At 35.4% G+C, this 16,948-nt stretch overlaps 1 protein-coding gene across 1 annotated transcript; it reads right to left on the bottom strand.

Annotated features, from left to right (window-relative positions):
* Window positions 1–205: 205 nt before the first annotated feature.
* On the bottom strand, window positions 206–2,890 carry LOC140141211 (uncharacterized). Its single transcript, XM_072163010.1, has one exon. It carries the CDS (start codon window positions 2,829–2,831, stop codon window positions 1,017–1,019), a length of 1,815 nt encoding a protein of 604 aa, XP_072019111.1. The 5' UTR covers window positions 2,832–2,890; the 3' UTR covers window positions 206–1,016.
* Window positions 2,891–16,948: the final 14,058 nt, after the last annotated feature.

Raw genomic sequence — 16,948 nt, forward strand, 5'->3', positions numbered from 1 at the left:
AATAATCTACAAGGGGGATTGTCAAACTTTAATTATTTTGTCCCAACCACCAGATTTTGCTCGGCCCCTATTCCCCTCTCACAAAAACAATTGCTAGTGCCTCCACTACATACATACATACATACATAAATGTATTTATATAGCGCCTTTAAAATTTATCAAGGCGCTGAACAAGGAGAGAAAGGATGGGGAAAAAAAAAACACAGTGGAACAAGAAAGAAGCTAACTGAAAAGGTGAGTTTTCAGTTTCTTCCTGAAAACTGGAATTGATGGAGACTCCCTGATGGCTTTAGGGAGTTTGTTCCATTCCCTCGGGCCAGAGACAGAGAAGGTATTTAAACCAGATCCTCTATGTGCCCTAGGCTGACTAAGCAGGGTCTTATCGGAAGAAGATCTCAATTCTCTTCCGGGAGCATAGGCTGAAAGAAGCTCACAAAGATAATTGGGGGCACGGCCCTGAGAGCACTTGAAAACATAAAGCAGGAGTTTAAAAGAATTCGGTCCTGGATTGGAAGCCAATGTAATTGAATGAGAAGGTCGGAGGTACCAGTTGAGCGAGGGACAGAGAAAATCAAACGCACAGCACGATTTTGCAGCTTCTGCAGTCTATTTCTTTCACCTTGAGTGATACCATAGAGGATTGCATTGCCATAATCAAGTCGGGACAGTATGAGAGAGCGAACAGCATGGTGACAGGTATCCTGGTCAATGAATTTACGGATGCGGTAAAGATTACGAAGATGGAAATTGACAGACTTTGTGAGGGTGGTAATGTGGTCACGCATAGACATGGTGGGATCAAATATGATTCCCAGATTCCGGATGGAATTGGAGGGCTCGATGATGACTGAGCTGCTCAAATGAAGCGTAACATTGGAAATGGAGTTAATGGCACGAGGGGATGCAGCAGCAAAGAATTCGGTTTTTTGATCATTCAACTTGAGTTTATTGATTGTCATCCACTTCTTGATATCTGAGATACATGCAGACAATCTGGATAAAGCTAGATCAGAACTTCAAGGAACAGAAGGATCAAAGGCAGTATAAAGCTGTGTATCATCTGCATATACATGGTATCTCAGATGATGATGAGTTATGATATCAGCGACAGGTTTAGTGTAAAAAGTAAATATGAGAGGACCCACAACTGAGCCCTGAGGAACCCCAAAATCCACAGATTGCTCATCCGAAAGGGTGCCAGAGATACTGACACGATTTGTGCGGTTCTTGAGGTAGCTATCAAACCAGTTCAACACGAGACCACGCAGCCCGTAAGATGTAGCAAGGCGAGATGTTAATAAATCATGGTCAATCGTGTCGAACGCCGCCGACAAATCCAACAAGACAAGATAAACAGCCCTGTTATTGTCAATCTCATGCATAATGTCATTTTTGACACGTAGAATGGCAGTTTCAGTGCTATGGTTGCCTCTATAAGCTGACTGAAAAGGTTGTTCCAGGGAATTTTCCATGATATATGAATCAAGACGACGAGAAACAACCTTTTCAATGACTTTGGATAGGAAGGGGATATTGGAGACAGGCCTATAGTTACTCAAGTTATTTTGATCCAAATTTGATTTCTTAAGGATCGGAGTAAATATGGCCCGACGTAAGGAGTCTGGGAAAACACCAGTACTGATGGAAGTATTCACAATATGTGAGACAAACTGAACCATATCATGGACATAGGTCTTAAGAAGCCATGTAGGCATGGAGTCCAGAGAACAAGTCTTATTTGGTGCACGAACAATAATTTCAGAGATTTCATCATGATCAGCCGAAGCAAATGAAGATAACTCACAATTTACAGGAACATCATGAAACCCGAAAGCAGTCAAGTCACCAATTCCAGATGTTGCATCAAGTTCATTTCTTATATTCACAATTTTACCTTTGAATGAAAGAGCAAACTTGTCACCCAGTGGTTTACCAGATTCACCAACAGGAAGATTGTTGCGGGTTGTATTAAGAAGAGTATTAATGGTTTTGAAAGTATCTTTAACATTGCCGCTAGATAACTTATCAGTAAAATAAGATGCCTTGGCACTGTGGATAAGTTCAGAAAGCACACCCAACTGAACAACATATGCTTCGCGGTCAGTATCCAGTTTGCTCTTACGCCAGCGACGTTCAAGTCTACGCTTAACCCTTCTAGCAAGATGAATATCATCATTATACCAAGGCACTCTTGGGCGAATAGTTCTATTGCGAGATTGTATAGGGCAATACCTATCAAGAACATCACAAACAGTGGCATCATAGAATTGCACTTGCTCATCAACATTCATGATGCTCATTAAAGAAGCTAACTCAGTTGTCAAGTCCATCATGAGTTGATCAATGTCAACAGTCCTAAAATCACGGCAACTAGTATATGTTCTAGGCATATCTGGTTTTTTACGATTTAGTTTGAAAAACACAGAATAGTGATCATCAGACATTAGATTTTGATGGGTTTTGCAATTCATCACAAGATTATCATCAACATTACCAATGACTAAGTCTAACTGGTTTCCAGATTTATGAGTAGGACCAGTCACATAGTTTTGTAAGTTATTGCAGGAGAGAATGTTAATAAATTTGGCAACATGAGATTTTGTGGGCTCATTCATATGAATATTGAAATCCCCCAGGTAAATATGTTTACCTGGTAACTGGGCTGTTTCCCCTATAAAGTTGTCGATTTCAACAAGATAGTCACTTAGTTTGAGTTTGTTAACTTTTGATGGTGGGGGCCTGTATATGACAATGAAAAGAATTGATCTAGATTGATCAGTTACTACAATATGCTCAAATGTCGTTGTTACAATACCACTACTAATTGACATCAAATTCAATTCGGTTTTATATAAAACACCAATACCACCTCCTCGTGTACCACTTCTTCCATCGTGTCGAGTACCAGTAAGAAATTTTAAATCGAAGAAAGACTTGCTTTAAGCCATATCTTATGATGATACACTTTGCCTAAAACAAACACACGGTTATTATATAACTATTCAGAAACAAGTCTGACGAGTCTTGTACAGCACGCAAAAACAAGGCAAACCGGAAATTGCATTTTCTGAGCAAAAGAGAATGTGGAACAGCCATCAGTGAATGTGGAACAGCCTCCAAATGTTTGAACAGTGGAATCGTTAGTTTTTGTCACTCTATTTTTCAACCCAAACCCTCAAGGAACAGTCACTAGAACAGATAGGGTATTGTTGTTTATTGCCTCTATGTGAGAATGTTATTTGTAAACATTGGTAATCTAATTGTCTTGTGTAAAATTTTCATGATCAAGATTATCGTCTTGATACTAAAATCGCACTTTTTTTCTTTCAACGCGAGTTATATTCGGTATCATAATACTTGGTAAACTTGAACATGATGATTGAATTGCGTTATAGTCGATGAAAACGCACTATAGGGAGTTGATATATGGTTGTTTGTGTTTCAACCAGAAAGGTATTTGCCTCTTGTATTGCAATTTTATCAGTACACTTAGGAATCATATTAGAGATCGCTGTTTGTTTGTTTGTTTGTTTAAACGGTCACTCCGTGTGGAGACACGCTTGGGTCCTGATGGGACCAGATTTCAACAGATTTCAAGACAAAGAACATGGAAAAGAAGGCCACTCCCAACAATCAAGTTAACAATTTTACTGTCAGCCTTTGGGTCAAGAGAAAGGAAGTGCTTAATCCAATCTCAACTGGCACTGCCTGTCTATCTATTCAAAATCACTCTCCTATCACTGTATTTTGGCAACCATCATATTTGAGAAGCACTGAAATACAATTTTTTCGGTTTTTTAGTCAAAATCAAAAGCATGCTGTATTGAAGTAGACACAAGACCCAGAGACCACTATATTTTAAGTGCTTCCTCTGGTGACAAGATTTATGTCACGAAGGATAACAAAATATCACAATACATCTTGGAACCGAGACTAGAGGTATGTAAGCACGTTTTAAACGCTGTTATTTCCTCTGTCTTGCGGGTACGGAGCGGTAGAATTAGTGTTACCGTGGATGTCTGATAAAAAAGGTCTCTCAACTGCAATAGCTATTATAAATTTAGGTACAATGTCAAATGTACAATCATTTAATGCTGCACATCTCAACAAGAAGCGCCAAACGGAAATCTACCTAGAGATATAAGAGATCACCATTAAAAGGTAGAGTGGAAGATCAAGGGAAATTTATCATTCCAGGAACCTACAGTAGGCAATCATGAAATATGTTTAGAGGCAAATAGTGTACTAAAGTGAAGTTACTGAAGCGACAGTTTTAGCATTTTATCTTGGATGAAAAAGTAAGCCCTAACAGAAGTGTGTTAAGCAAACTACAAGCAATTGCAAAAGATCAAAGATTAAGTGATGCTATGTTTCAATTGAAGACCTGAGCGCAAGAACACCGTGAGTCCACTTGGCCCCTCAACATGTTTATTTTATTATTTTATTATTTTATTTATTTCTTATTTAACCTGGGGGTGACCAATCAATGCCCTGGCACTGTTCTCCCTTGGTTCCCAGGTGTACACTCAAGTTGCGTATAGTTTCGTATAGTTTGGTAATGTTTTATACCTTTTATATATGACATGTTCAGGGGCCAAACCAAATCTTTCATAACCTTTCATGGTGTTTTCACCCTTGAACATGTATTAAACATTATAAAACCCAAAGAAACTATACGTAACTTTAGTGTCTACATGTTGAGGGGCCAAGTGGACTTACGGTCTTCTTGCGCTCAGGTCTTCAATTGTACCGTACCAGTAAGATATACGGTACTCATTAGTGCATTCTCAAAACCAAAAAATAATTTGTATAAAATGTGACTCTAACTTAAATATCTGAGCAATAATTTTATCATCAGAACAGTAATTATTATGATAACCTCATTAGTGCATTCTGAAATTCATAAATATAAGAAAAATTATTGCTACTCGCCAATTTAAGCTTTTATTGAGATCACTGATGGTGTCAATAATAAAACCTGCCACTGCCATCAAACTATTAACGTCTCTAATTTGACATATTACTTCTTGAAGAGACATCATTGCGATAAAGTACTTTTGACTTAAATCTATGTGACATTGAACACCATCAACATGGTCAAGTACGTCACACGCTCTCATCTGTAATGTATTCGTCCATGTTTTGTAAGGCATAGTTTGGTTTCTATCGGCAAAGACGCTCAGTCGTAAGATAAAACCCGTTAGAAGCAAACGTGCTGGTAACGCCTCTTATTAAGGACTTAGATGCATCTTAGGTGTAAACGTGTGGATCTGTGGAATAAAAAAACCAATTTGGGTGAGTAGCTCGAAATCTACATTTATTTTATGAGGGATAATTTTTAAAATGCCTTTTGAGATTACTTGAGTTGATATTCCTGGCGGTAGATATAATATTCAATATTTTATATCTAATCTTGCTTGATAATTTTTAATGATTTAATTCTTTTGATGTTTTATTATCCATCAATTAATGGCTAACTTACTTGTGCTGAGCAATTGATTTATGAAGTGTTTTTTAATTTTTTTGAATCAATTGAAAGGGCGTTCATAATTAGTGTTTGCAGAGGTGTGCCGATGAAATGGAAGTAGGTGACATGACAAGATAAATTATTATCAGTCCATCGTATGGAAAACCTATATGATTAATATCATAATGATGTGCTTGATTGATTACTGTTCATCATTATGTTCATCAGGACTGTTATGAACCATAATAGTGGATTTTTCTTATTTCGTGTCCAAGAAAATGTACTCACTGTGGACGTTTCGGAGTCTATCAGACGCATTTTTCTACACTATTGTTGTTGTGACGATCATCTGTTTACCACTGATGCTGGGAAGGGGCTAAGGTAGTAGGTAAAGAGGCAGTTAGATACATACATTACACACGGTGAATTAAGGAGGCGATAGAGATCAAAAAGCAAGATACCATCATGAACAGGGACGAGGGGCAATATAATCGTGTTTGACATTCTTCTTGGAAAAAGAACTGGTAACTACGTTGCTAAGCAACCAGCAGCATCAGTGGTAAACAGAAGATCGTCACAACAACACTAGCGTAGAAATATGCGTCTGGTAGACCCCGAAACGTTCACAGTGATTACTGTTTCTTGGACTAGAATTGAACGCAATGACGCGTGGCGCTATAATTTGGTCCAATATGTATAAAACAAATAACGCTAAATCATTTCTTTTTCGACTTATTTTAAAAAGTATTTTGGGGGAACTTAAAAGTTGTGGACCCTATATTAATGATTGTTTTTGCGGTGTTTTTAATAACGATTTTATTTATAATGATTATCGTATACGAGTACGAGTACGCTACAGGTGAAATTGCAATTTGACATTACTTAACTCTCATTGACTATAACTAAGCACAAGTAATTGGGACAAAATATTAGATTTAAATACAAATGTTGTTGTCGATTATCAAATTAACTTTTAAGTGATAACATATTTATTTGATTTCGACGTTAAAACCAATACGCATTGAGGGGCATGTTAATAAGTTTTCTGCTGGGATTTGAATCAAAATTGGAACAATTAAAAAGATAATTTGAACTAATTTTTCTTCCATATGCCAAAATGAGAGAAGATATGTGGGAAATTGAGAGGAAATGAAATTGGAAACATTTAAAACACAAAACAAATACATAATTTAATTTTGAATGATATAGGCAATAATTATTCGGCAATTTATAATGTTTTTAACTTATATGACTTCAGGATACGTCCTAGTTGAGATAGCTGTGTACCTTCAAAAATGAATGTAGTAAAGGTGCTATAACTTTATAATTAGTTACAAAGTTCAATACAGATATTTTGATGGAGCTCAAAATCATTGATTACAATTTTGTATACGCGGTATACGGTATATCACTTCCAGATGCCTATTGCTGCGACCCCTGAGTTATTATACTGCTGCCCAGCAACTTTGTGGCTAGTCTAGGGTACCTGACCAAGTATCAGTTTGTGTACTGTACATGTAGTTCCGATGTGCGTACTCTAGAGTATCCACACTGGTACTTCAGAGTACCAATGTAATAGCTGGGCAGCAGTGTACTTCTCGAGACGGTAGCAATAGGAATCTGGTCGTGTAACTTGCATAAGTCAAGATTTACTGAAGGAAATGAAATTAACAATACAAGTTTAGAATATATTGTTTTTCATTTACATATTCTCATTAGAACTGTGTAAACAGATTTACAGACTTAAATTGAAAGACTAACCTTTTGAGGGATGTAATATGAATTTGATTTCAACTGATACTAGGAATTATGAGAAACGATGACTGCAAATCATTGTTCTCTTATATATGACAGAATTTAATATGTACCATGAGCCACATGTGAAGAGTTTGGATTACGGGCAATTGGGAATAAATATGATTCAAATTAAAAGGAAAATTAAAAGGAAAGCAGTTATTTGATAAGCCATTTTAAATTAAGTTTAAACTTTCAAATGCAACTTTAGACGAGTTCTTACTGATCAAAATTGTTGAATTTGTGAAGCAAATCGGGCACTTTTGCTGCTATTATGGAAACTAAAATGCTCTTTATACAGAGCCGTGACAATCTATTATCATATCAACCGCGTTGAGTCTGCTTCAATAATATATTATTGAAAGAGAGACATACATATGGGACTCGCTGCATTGAGCATAACTTCTCACTCATCTTCGTTTCTCCATGACATCGATTATAAAGCATTTCATTGCGTGTTACAGAGTTAATACCAGAATGATTCGATATAGAAAAGGTTGCATGGTTGTTCTCGTATAATGGCTTAATCAGAATTTTATCATGGGCCTCATAGGAAAAGATTTATGGGGAGTTTGGAAGAAATAGAGCAAACTATTGAAGAAGAAATGAAGGTCTTAGGTACACACATTTTATTAGAATGTTCAAATGTTTATATATGTTCTAAGCAATCAAAATTTCTTGAAATTTTATTTTGAAATCGCAAGGCATTAGGTTTTGCAAAAGCATGAACATTTCTCACTGTACCAGGTACACTGAAACAAAATTTGTATTTTTTATAGAATTAAAAGACTCTGCTGAACTGTGACAATGGGCTATGGAACATTTTGGAAATATCTTCCATATGGGGAGTAGGAACTTTAAATGGAATGAACACATTAGCAGCTCCATTTGAAACTCACCTTCCCTCTGTGGATGATTCATGGGTTAGTCAGTGATTCCGCAAGAACAAGGAAAAATATACATTAAGGTATTTTTTCGCAGGATAAATGGACAACATAAATTTAGTTAAACAGAATGAAGTATTGGAAAGGTTTTATAGCTCGATTCTCGAAAATTGAGATTTCTTTACAGTGCGCCCTTAATCGACAAGGAAACTTTTTGCGTGACCAGGGATTAATTGTGTATGTTTCAATTCAGGTCATGACACACGTCGGTGCTCGAGTTCTTCAAAATATTGGAGACAGCTTGTCCTGTCTTTAAAAACACGGCTTTCGCTTAACCCAGATCGTTCTACTGAGCCAAGTTTTGTATACCTGTATTTGCTATGAGTCTCATATATTCAATAATATCAAAATAAGTAAAAGCATTCCCGAAAGAATGTCGCTATGGTGTAATACAGGGTGTCCCAGAAAAATTACCGGGCGAATGAATTAGGACGTAAGTTGAGAAATAGACATCAGAATCCAAAAATCTAAATATCAACGTGTAGCCTATCTTATTTTGCATCTTATACGCTAATTTTACTGGAATCAGTTGACTGATTGCGAAGAAATGAGCGATTACATAACGCATGCCTCAATTCACTTCATTCCAAGTTTGAAAGAAAGATCATTCAACACAATACGCACTAGTGGTTAACACTGTCAATGAGCTTCACATTTTCTTTGGTGAAATCCTTTTCGTTATTTTTAAACAATCTGTTTCTTTCTAAACATCTAATTAGGTTTTGTTCAAATTTGAAAACCTACACGATATTGAAATCACAGCTTACATGTAAGATGATGCTCGGTATTTGTTAATATCTTTTTTTCGTTAATGTTGATATAAATGGTGCATAAAGAATTATTGTATAAAGAATTCCAGCTGGCTTAAAAAAGTTCTCACACACATTAATGTTTTTGGAATATTTCCAAGACATTGTAATGCAAAACATTAATGTTGCATGGGATCAAACAAATCACACGTTAAACTGTAAGCACTTGAGCATTGTCATTCTTGGCTCACATGTTCTTTGGAAACTTAAAATATAACATATTTGCACAACCTAAAGAATTAAAGTTGGAAAGCTTCCAATTGCAGAAATCAAAATTTTCTCGGACAAACTGTTATTTATCTTCAGTGAAAGCATGAAAAACATAACCCAGTCGGATTATAAAATAGATAATGTGGACTAAATTTAATGAGATACACAATCTTTAGGAAGCGGTGAGCGAGTATGAAAAAGCGCATGTTGATCAAACTTGGAATGAACTTCATTGATGCGCGCATTGTGTAATCGTTAATTTCTTCGTAACCAGTCAACCGAATCAAATAAAATTTTCGTATGTGATGCACAATACTTATATATACTTACATAGCTTATGCGCTACATTTTAAATATTTTGATTCTGATGTCCATTTCTCGACTTACGTTCAATTTTATTCACTCGGTATTTTTTTTCTGGGACACCCTGTAGTGAGAGCACACCCTCGCGAATTATCTCTTAAATGTGAAAGGCAATGACTATTTCAACCTTAATAACAAGTAAACCGTCGATTTCTCTTGAAATTATTGTATAAGGGCGAAATGAAAATCTGGATTTCTTGACATTTAGAAGAAGGCCTTTCTCCTCACTGTCCTCCTTGATGCATTTTAAAAGGTCCAGCAGTTCCTCTCTACTGCTGCATATTAGGGTGGTATCATCAGCATAACGTAGATTTGTGATACTGCTACCGTCAAATTTGACTCCACCAGTACACCCGTCCAAATCTTCATAATGCCTTCTGAATAAATGTTAAACAGGTTTGTTGACAATAAGCAGCACTGTCTCAACCCTCTTCCAATCTTAAACCATTCGGTATCTCTATTACTTGTCCTGACTGCAGATTCCTAGTCCTCGTAAAGTTGGTTTCATTTTACCTTTGTTTGTCCAATCCATTTCAACTAGGCAAACTAAATTGTACTCACCATTTACATCCCAAGGTATGATACTTTTTTTTTTATATCATATGCCATTTCAATATATATCCAATAAAAGACAAACCAGACAAAATATCAAAATTGATGTCTGATTATAATATCACATGTTGTTTAAAATGGCTGCCAAAATTTGAGCTCAACCAAGTGACCTATAACCTGACCTATGATGGACTATAACCTTTGATGTCTCTTTACCAAACAACAAATGACACTTAACTACTAGCATTAAATTTGCATGCATGTATTCTTGATGAGGTTAATATCAGTGTGCACGATAAGCAAATTAGTTTCTGTGGCTGAAATAATTTATTCTATAAATTTATCTTACTATGAGATACATATGCGAGTTACTATGATGTCATAATTACCATATGTTTTAAAATCATCTGGAAAATGATATACTAAGAGGGTTTAAAAGTAGTTTGTAGGTAGAAATATTTTATAATTTGAGTCTATGGGGTGATGAACATATTAATGTATAGTTCATAAATTTACAAGAAAAAGATAAAAAGAGATATTGATGGAAATCATGTTATTTCGTATCCTTGCGTATGATTAGGTCATGGTGTTCAATTGATTGATAGGAGTGCATATAAAGCAACCTGGCGATACTATATTTGTTATTAGGCCATCTTAATTGAATAGCTCGTCTCAAAGCTCTGCGTGCATTAGTAAAATCATCCGCTTTTTAGCGCGTTATTCCCATTGGATTAAGCAAATGTCAGTCTTTTCCCCTGTTTTATTTTATTTTTTTTTCAAATCCAGCACACCAATATCCCGTCTGACATCGTCAGCCGTCAAAATAGCCTAAATCGTTAATCTCAATAAATTTTGTCATCTTGACCACAATGAAACCTCCTTGACAGATGAGAAGGTGGTTATATTAATTCTTGTTAAAAAGCTCGTACCACAGATAAAAGAAATTAAAGTTAAAACCACGGCTGTGTTCGTGGTCTTAGATAAGTTCCCGATATATCTGAACATCTATAATCGTTTCGATACGTTGTGGGCTGAGTTTTTTTCATTATGAGGAAAATGAGTAAGTCTTGGCTACCGACAAAAACCTGTCATTAAAAAGAGGTTCCAAATAGTGGAGGGGTGCGTACTTCAATATTGTCCTGCGGAGGTACTAATATAAATACGTTAACTTTAATATCAAGTCTTAAAGATTGACACACATCGCATATTGACATCTGCTTGAGGCTATGCATTTGTTTTATTACCTGTTGAACACATTTTAATCTGTTAGGTATTTTCAGCATGTTTATTGGCTTGTTGATAAGCAACGTTTTTAATTCTATCGCACATCGCATAAAACAAAAGTCGAATGCCGTGTTTCACGTTGGAGAGGTGTGTGGTGTGTGGCGTGCGCGCATAAAGACGTGAGTGTGTTTTAGGTAGGTTTGTGATGATGTGATTATGTTTGTGGGTGCGTTAGTCAGTTAGTGAGTGTAAAAGTGAGAAGGTTAGTAAAAAAGCCAAAATGTGTTTAAATTACATACGTCAGTCAGCAATAATGTTCGATTTATTTGTTTTCTTTTAATTAAATGTCTCCTTTTAATTTTAAGCCGAACAAATGAGGTAAAGCAACGAAAATCATAATATTCAAGCGCCTATTATCGTCAATGCTACACGCTCATCGAACGTTATTGAGAGGAGCTTCACGCTTCACGCTTCACGAATATCCATAAAATCACAGTTTATACGTCAATGATTCACACATGCACGAGACATTCCAGTCATCACTAAAAATTTCGATCGGTCGATCGGTAAACCTGGATATCCCGGTATTTTAATACCCATTGGGCATTACTATCGTTTAAATAGTAGAAATTCGTGAACTATAGAGGGCGTTGTCGGTGCCAATCCCACGTGATTTCTTAAGAACATTATTAGGCTATAGGTCACTCATACTAATTAGCAAATTACTTAGGTCACGCGTTGCTACGCAGTTTGACTAGCGAATGAGGTGCCGATGTGATGATGACGTGATTCAATTAGCCAATCAGAACCCCACTTCCATATACAGAGTAAAAAGCAGTATCTAATGTGTTAAGTACCCTCTGATGCTGCCTCTTACTTTGGAAACAGACTGAATCAAAATATTTGTACGAAGTACAGTATCTGGTATGTTTATAGGTTAATGACTGCGAATCAGTTCTTTTGGGTTATTGCGAAAAATCGAACATTTTGCCTTTGGTACCGCGGATTATCCCATGGGGAGTCTGTAGCCTTAAGGAGTATTGTACAAATCAAAATGTTTAGACTTGTCATTTTATGTCCGACATATACGAACTGATACCAAGATGTTAACCTAATTTACATTGACATAACCGGAACAAATTGACATTGGCTGAAAACATATTATTATCTTACCTATGTTATCAAACAATGTATAGAACACTTCTGTGTGAGATGGATGAGATATCTTCTTAGTTTACATGCTGCTTTCTTAATATTTTTGATTTTACATCGTGATTGTATGTCTAACATTATTTGAACATAATATGAGTCTGCAGGTACATAATTTAGGCCTACACGAGAATTAAACCTTTGAACTTTAAAAGTACATATTGGAGAAGCTTGATTCAAATTACATTAAGGGCTGGGGTATGAACGTTTGGACAGTATTTATTGTGGGACATTAGAGCACATCAGACATATCGAATTGCATTCTGAATACGAAGAATGTCATTCTGATATCAAATAATTTTGATTTTTGAAATTCGCAATTTAATACACATTTTATGGCAAATCATTAAAATTGATATTTTTGATATTTAACAGTACTTGAAGTAAACTTTATAAATCTGATGATTTATACTTAAAGTGTATGTAGGTGGGATGAAAAGCCGACGATCAATTGAAATTTTTTTCCCAAAACACCAAAAAAAAACATGTCTTTTTGGGAAAAAAATCCATATCTTCAATATGAAAGGTCAAAATTTTCAATTGACCGTCGGCTTTTCCTCCTGCTACATACACTTTAAAATATGTCATTAGATTTATATAATTTACTTCGAGGACTGTTATATATCAAAAATTTGAAAAATATCAAATTTTTATAATTTGTCATACAATTTGTATTATATTGTGATTTTCAAAAAATGAAAATTATTTGATATCAGAAAGACATGCTTCGTTATCAGAATGCAATTCGATAGGTCTGAGGTGCTCTCATGTCCCACAAAAAGTACTGTCGAAACGCAATAAACGCTTAAAACAATAAACTTTAGGTAATTAATAATTTTTAGCGGGTTCGCCGTCGGATAAATTAAGAACTGTCAATCTTTCATCCAGAGTAGCTCTCACTTCTTCAAGATTACGTCATTTAAGCCCCCTTTGACTACTGATGGCTCTGGAAAGAGCCGTTCACTGAAGACTATCCATTTGTTTAAAATAGATACTTACAAATGTTTCATGATAAACATAGATACGACTAGCCAACGTGCACTCAACTGACCCAACAAGGGTGGGGCAAGTCCTTGATACGTTGTCTAGTCGTCAGTGGTTTAGGCAATGATTAGGCTAATGATCATGTCATGGATCTGCCATCCGATATAATAGAATCTGATACGGAGCTCCATAATCCTTTATGATCTGACAGCCATAATGTGCATTTTTAGGTCCCGAATACAATAAATGTGAATAATATTTGGTTAACCCAAAGTAGTCTGGTTAACCTAATTTCAAATTCAATATTTCAAAGACCTAGTGACAACAAAATTATTGGTCTTTGCAATGATAACATAAATCTCCATTTTGATGGAAGAGGGGAATTAGGTTGTCTGCCAGACCGTCTTCCTTTAAAAAATAATAAAAAAGGACGCAAAACAAAAGCCTCACGTCTCAAGACCAATAGGGTACAGAGCAATGTTTCCATGCAATAAATGTCTATTGCCTCTGCTTGACGCTTTATCCAAAATTAATCACATTGTAATTTAACTGAACATTTTTTGCTATAAGCAATTATTTTACTGTCTTGTTTAAGGATCAACACGGATAATTGAATATATGAATACAAAAGCCACCCAAGTCCATACTTTGGCCAAATTGAGTTAAGCATGGGAAAGTGTTGCTATACATAGGCCTGTCATATGTATGAAAGAACAACTCAAATTCATCCTCTGTGTCTATTGAGCATGTGAAAAATAGCATGTATAAAAGAATCAGCCGAAGTCCATGATTTGAGTCTTGTAACACATTGATTGAAATCCAGTATGTATAAAAGTCCACTTGTAACATAATCATTGCTGGAGAGTGACTTTTGAAAAAAAAAGGGTTTTATCAAGGAAAGTGTGTGGTTTATATTACATGGCAGAATGCTTATCAACATTATACATAACTGTGTGCTTTATTTTGTATTATCTTACTAGTGGTAATCTCATTCCACCATTATTGTCATTATATATGATTCAAAAAACCACCCAAGTCCAGAATTTAAAATGAACCCCACGAAGTCCCTGAAATGCTAATCGTCATACCTAATACAGTTTAACTCACCCATTTGCACGTAAAACTTACCATATTGACCAGGTAAATCTAACTGAAGGAATTAAAATGATACATGCGTTTTTTTCTCAAAATCACTTCCCATGGACTTGGGTGGCTTTTGGATTCATGTATTCAATTGTACATGATTTGGGAATGTGTGAGACATGAAATATATTCTTACTTGAGTCGTCAAATGTTTTTCTCAGTGCGTTGTGGTCTTTGGCTTTATGGGACCCATTTTTCGCCCATCTTTGTTACTCTTAGATATTGATTGCAAGACACCTGATTGTGATAGACTCTAACATAATATTACGATAATATTATACAGGACACAGGATGGATAGGAGCACATAATAAAGTAAATAAGGTTTTATTAACTGTGAGGAACCTGCGGTGATAGTGATGGAATAACCAAACAAGATAAAATAAGTTCATAAAGTTACCTAAACTGCAAGTAAGAAATTTTAAATCGCAAAGAAATTCTAACTCGCAGAAGGGCTTAGTTTAAATCATATCTTATGATAACACATTTTGCCTAAAACAAACATACGGTTATTATACAACTTATCTAGAAACAAGACGCGTCTTATAAAGCATGCAAAAACAAGGCAAACCAGAAATTGCATTTACTCTGCAAAAGAGAATGTGGAACAGCCATTAGTGAATGTAGAACAGCAGCCAAATGGCTGAACAGTCGCCGAATAGCTAGTTGCATAGTGTCTGCATCTCTCTTCTTCAACCGCAACCCTCAAGGAACAGTCTAAAGCAAGAATGATGCATAAAATATTAGTGTAGATAGAGTATTGATGCTTATTGCCTTTATGTCAGAATGTTATTGGTAGAGATCAATAATCTCAACGTTTTCTTCAAAAACGTTAAACTTTTCATAAATAGTAACGTTTTGATACTAAAATTGTACTTTTGTGTTTTCATCAGTTTCAGAACTTACACGAACTGACAGTGTCATGATAAATACTGGGCAAACGATCAATCTTGAATATATTTTAATTTCATCATAGTCAATAAAAAGGCCCTATTGGGGTGTTTGATATGTGGTTGTTTGTGTTTCAACCAGGAACGTATTTGCCTGTAGCTTTTGTATAGAAATTTGATATTAAGCACATTGAGAGAACACATCATTTCCTTTGTCGGGTATCGAGCTGTAAAAGTAGTGTTGCCGTGGATGTTTGATAAAAATCAATTTAGCCTCTCTACTGCAATAGCTACTGTCTGTTCAATTAGCTTAGATTCTTGAATTTTTAAGATATTTGAAAAAATAAAAACTTGTGGCCAAAGTCATCAAAGAAAAGTGTTAGCACAGCCTTAGACCTAACGTGATTTATACTTTTCAAATTCCAAAGTTCAATTTAAAACCCCATTTCTGTTCAATTTTGCCTCATTTTAGGCAGTTACTTGGGTCCACCGAAAGGGTTCGCGACCCTTTTACAAATAGAGTGGGACGGTCCATTCTCAACTTAGGGCATAGACCCTATCCAATTTAGCAAAACAATCTGTCCACCAATCTGTCCTGTGTCCTGCCATTTCAATTGTTATACCGTTCCGGTTATTGGATAGGTTCTATAGGTGATGATGGTCCACTGGTTTTTGTTACACGAAATTATATGGCGCGACTACGTTTTATGCATAACATTATTTTTCCCTAAACAATGACATTAAAATTATGGATTTCGTTTTTCAACTGGTTTACAATGTAAATTGAGTTTTGTTTAATACCACCATTCCTTCCCAAGAATATCAGCATTCGCTTGACATTTTCAGATACAGTGACTTTACAAGAATTGTTTTCTGTAACCTGATTGTTTTAAATAATATTTTCTTGTACAAAAGTTCTTTTTGTTTCACATTTTTTCAGTTTGTATTCACCAAACAAAACGAAATAACAAATTGAAAATAAATGTGTAGTTTTATAATAGGCCTATAGGCCTACACCTTCTCAGACCCATTCTCAGACCCATACGCAAAATAAATAAATAAATAAATAAATAAATAAATAAATAAATAAATAAATAAATAAATAAATAAATAAATAAATAAATAAATAAATAAATAAATAAATAAATACGCAAGGAATGTATTTATATATGGCCTATTTTAGAAAACCTTAGTTCATAAATAATAACGTATTGTTTCAACAGTAGGGTTTCAACACAAATTAGGCATACTGGCAAATATTTTGCTGGACAATACTTCCTGATGCGGATGGTCGAATAAATACTATCTCTGCACATTGTGACATTCGTCCCCATTGCTCTAAATGGATTGATTCAAAAAAG

Source organism: Amphiura filiformis, chromosome 19 (assembly GCF_039555335.1).
Source record: "Amphiura filiformis chromosome 19, Afil_fr2py, whole genome shotgun sequence".
Taxonomy (NCBI): Eukaryota; Metazoa; Echinodermata; class Ophiuroidea; order Amphilepidida; family Amphiuridae; genus Amphiura; species Amphiura filiformis.

Bases quoted from the DNA above. Each gene is read 5' to 3' on its own strand.
- LOC140141211 (XM_072163010.1), bottom strand. From the start codon at position 2,831: ATGTCAATTAGTAGTGGTATTGTAACAACGACATTTGAGCATATTGTA.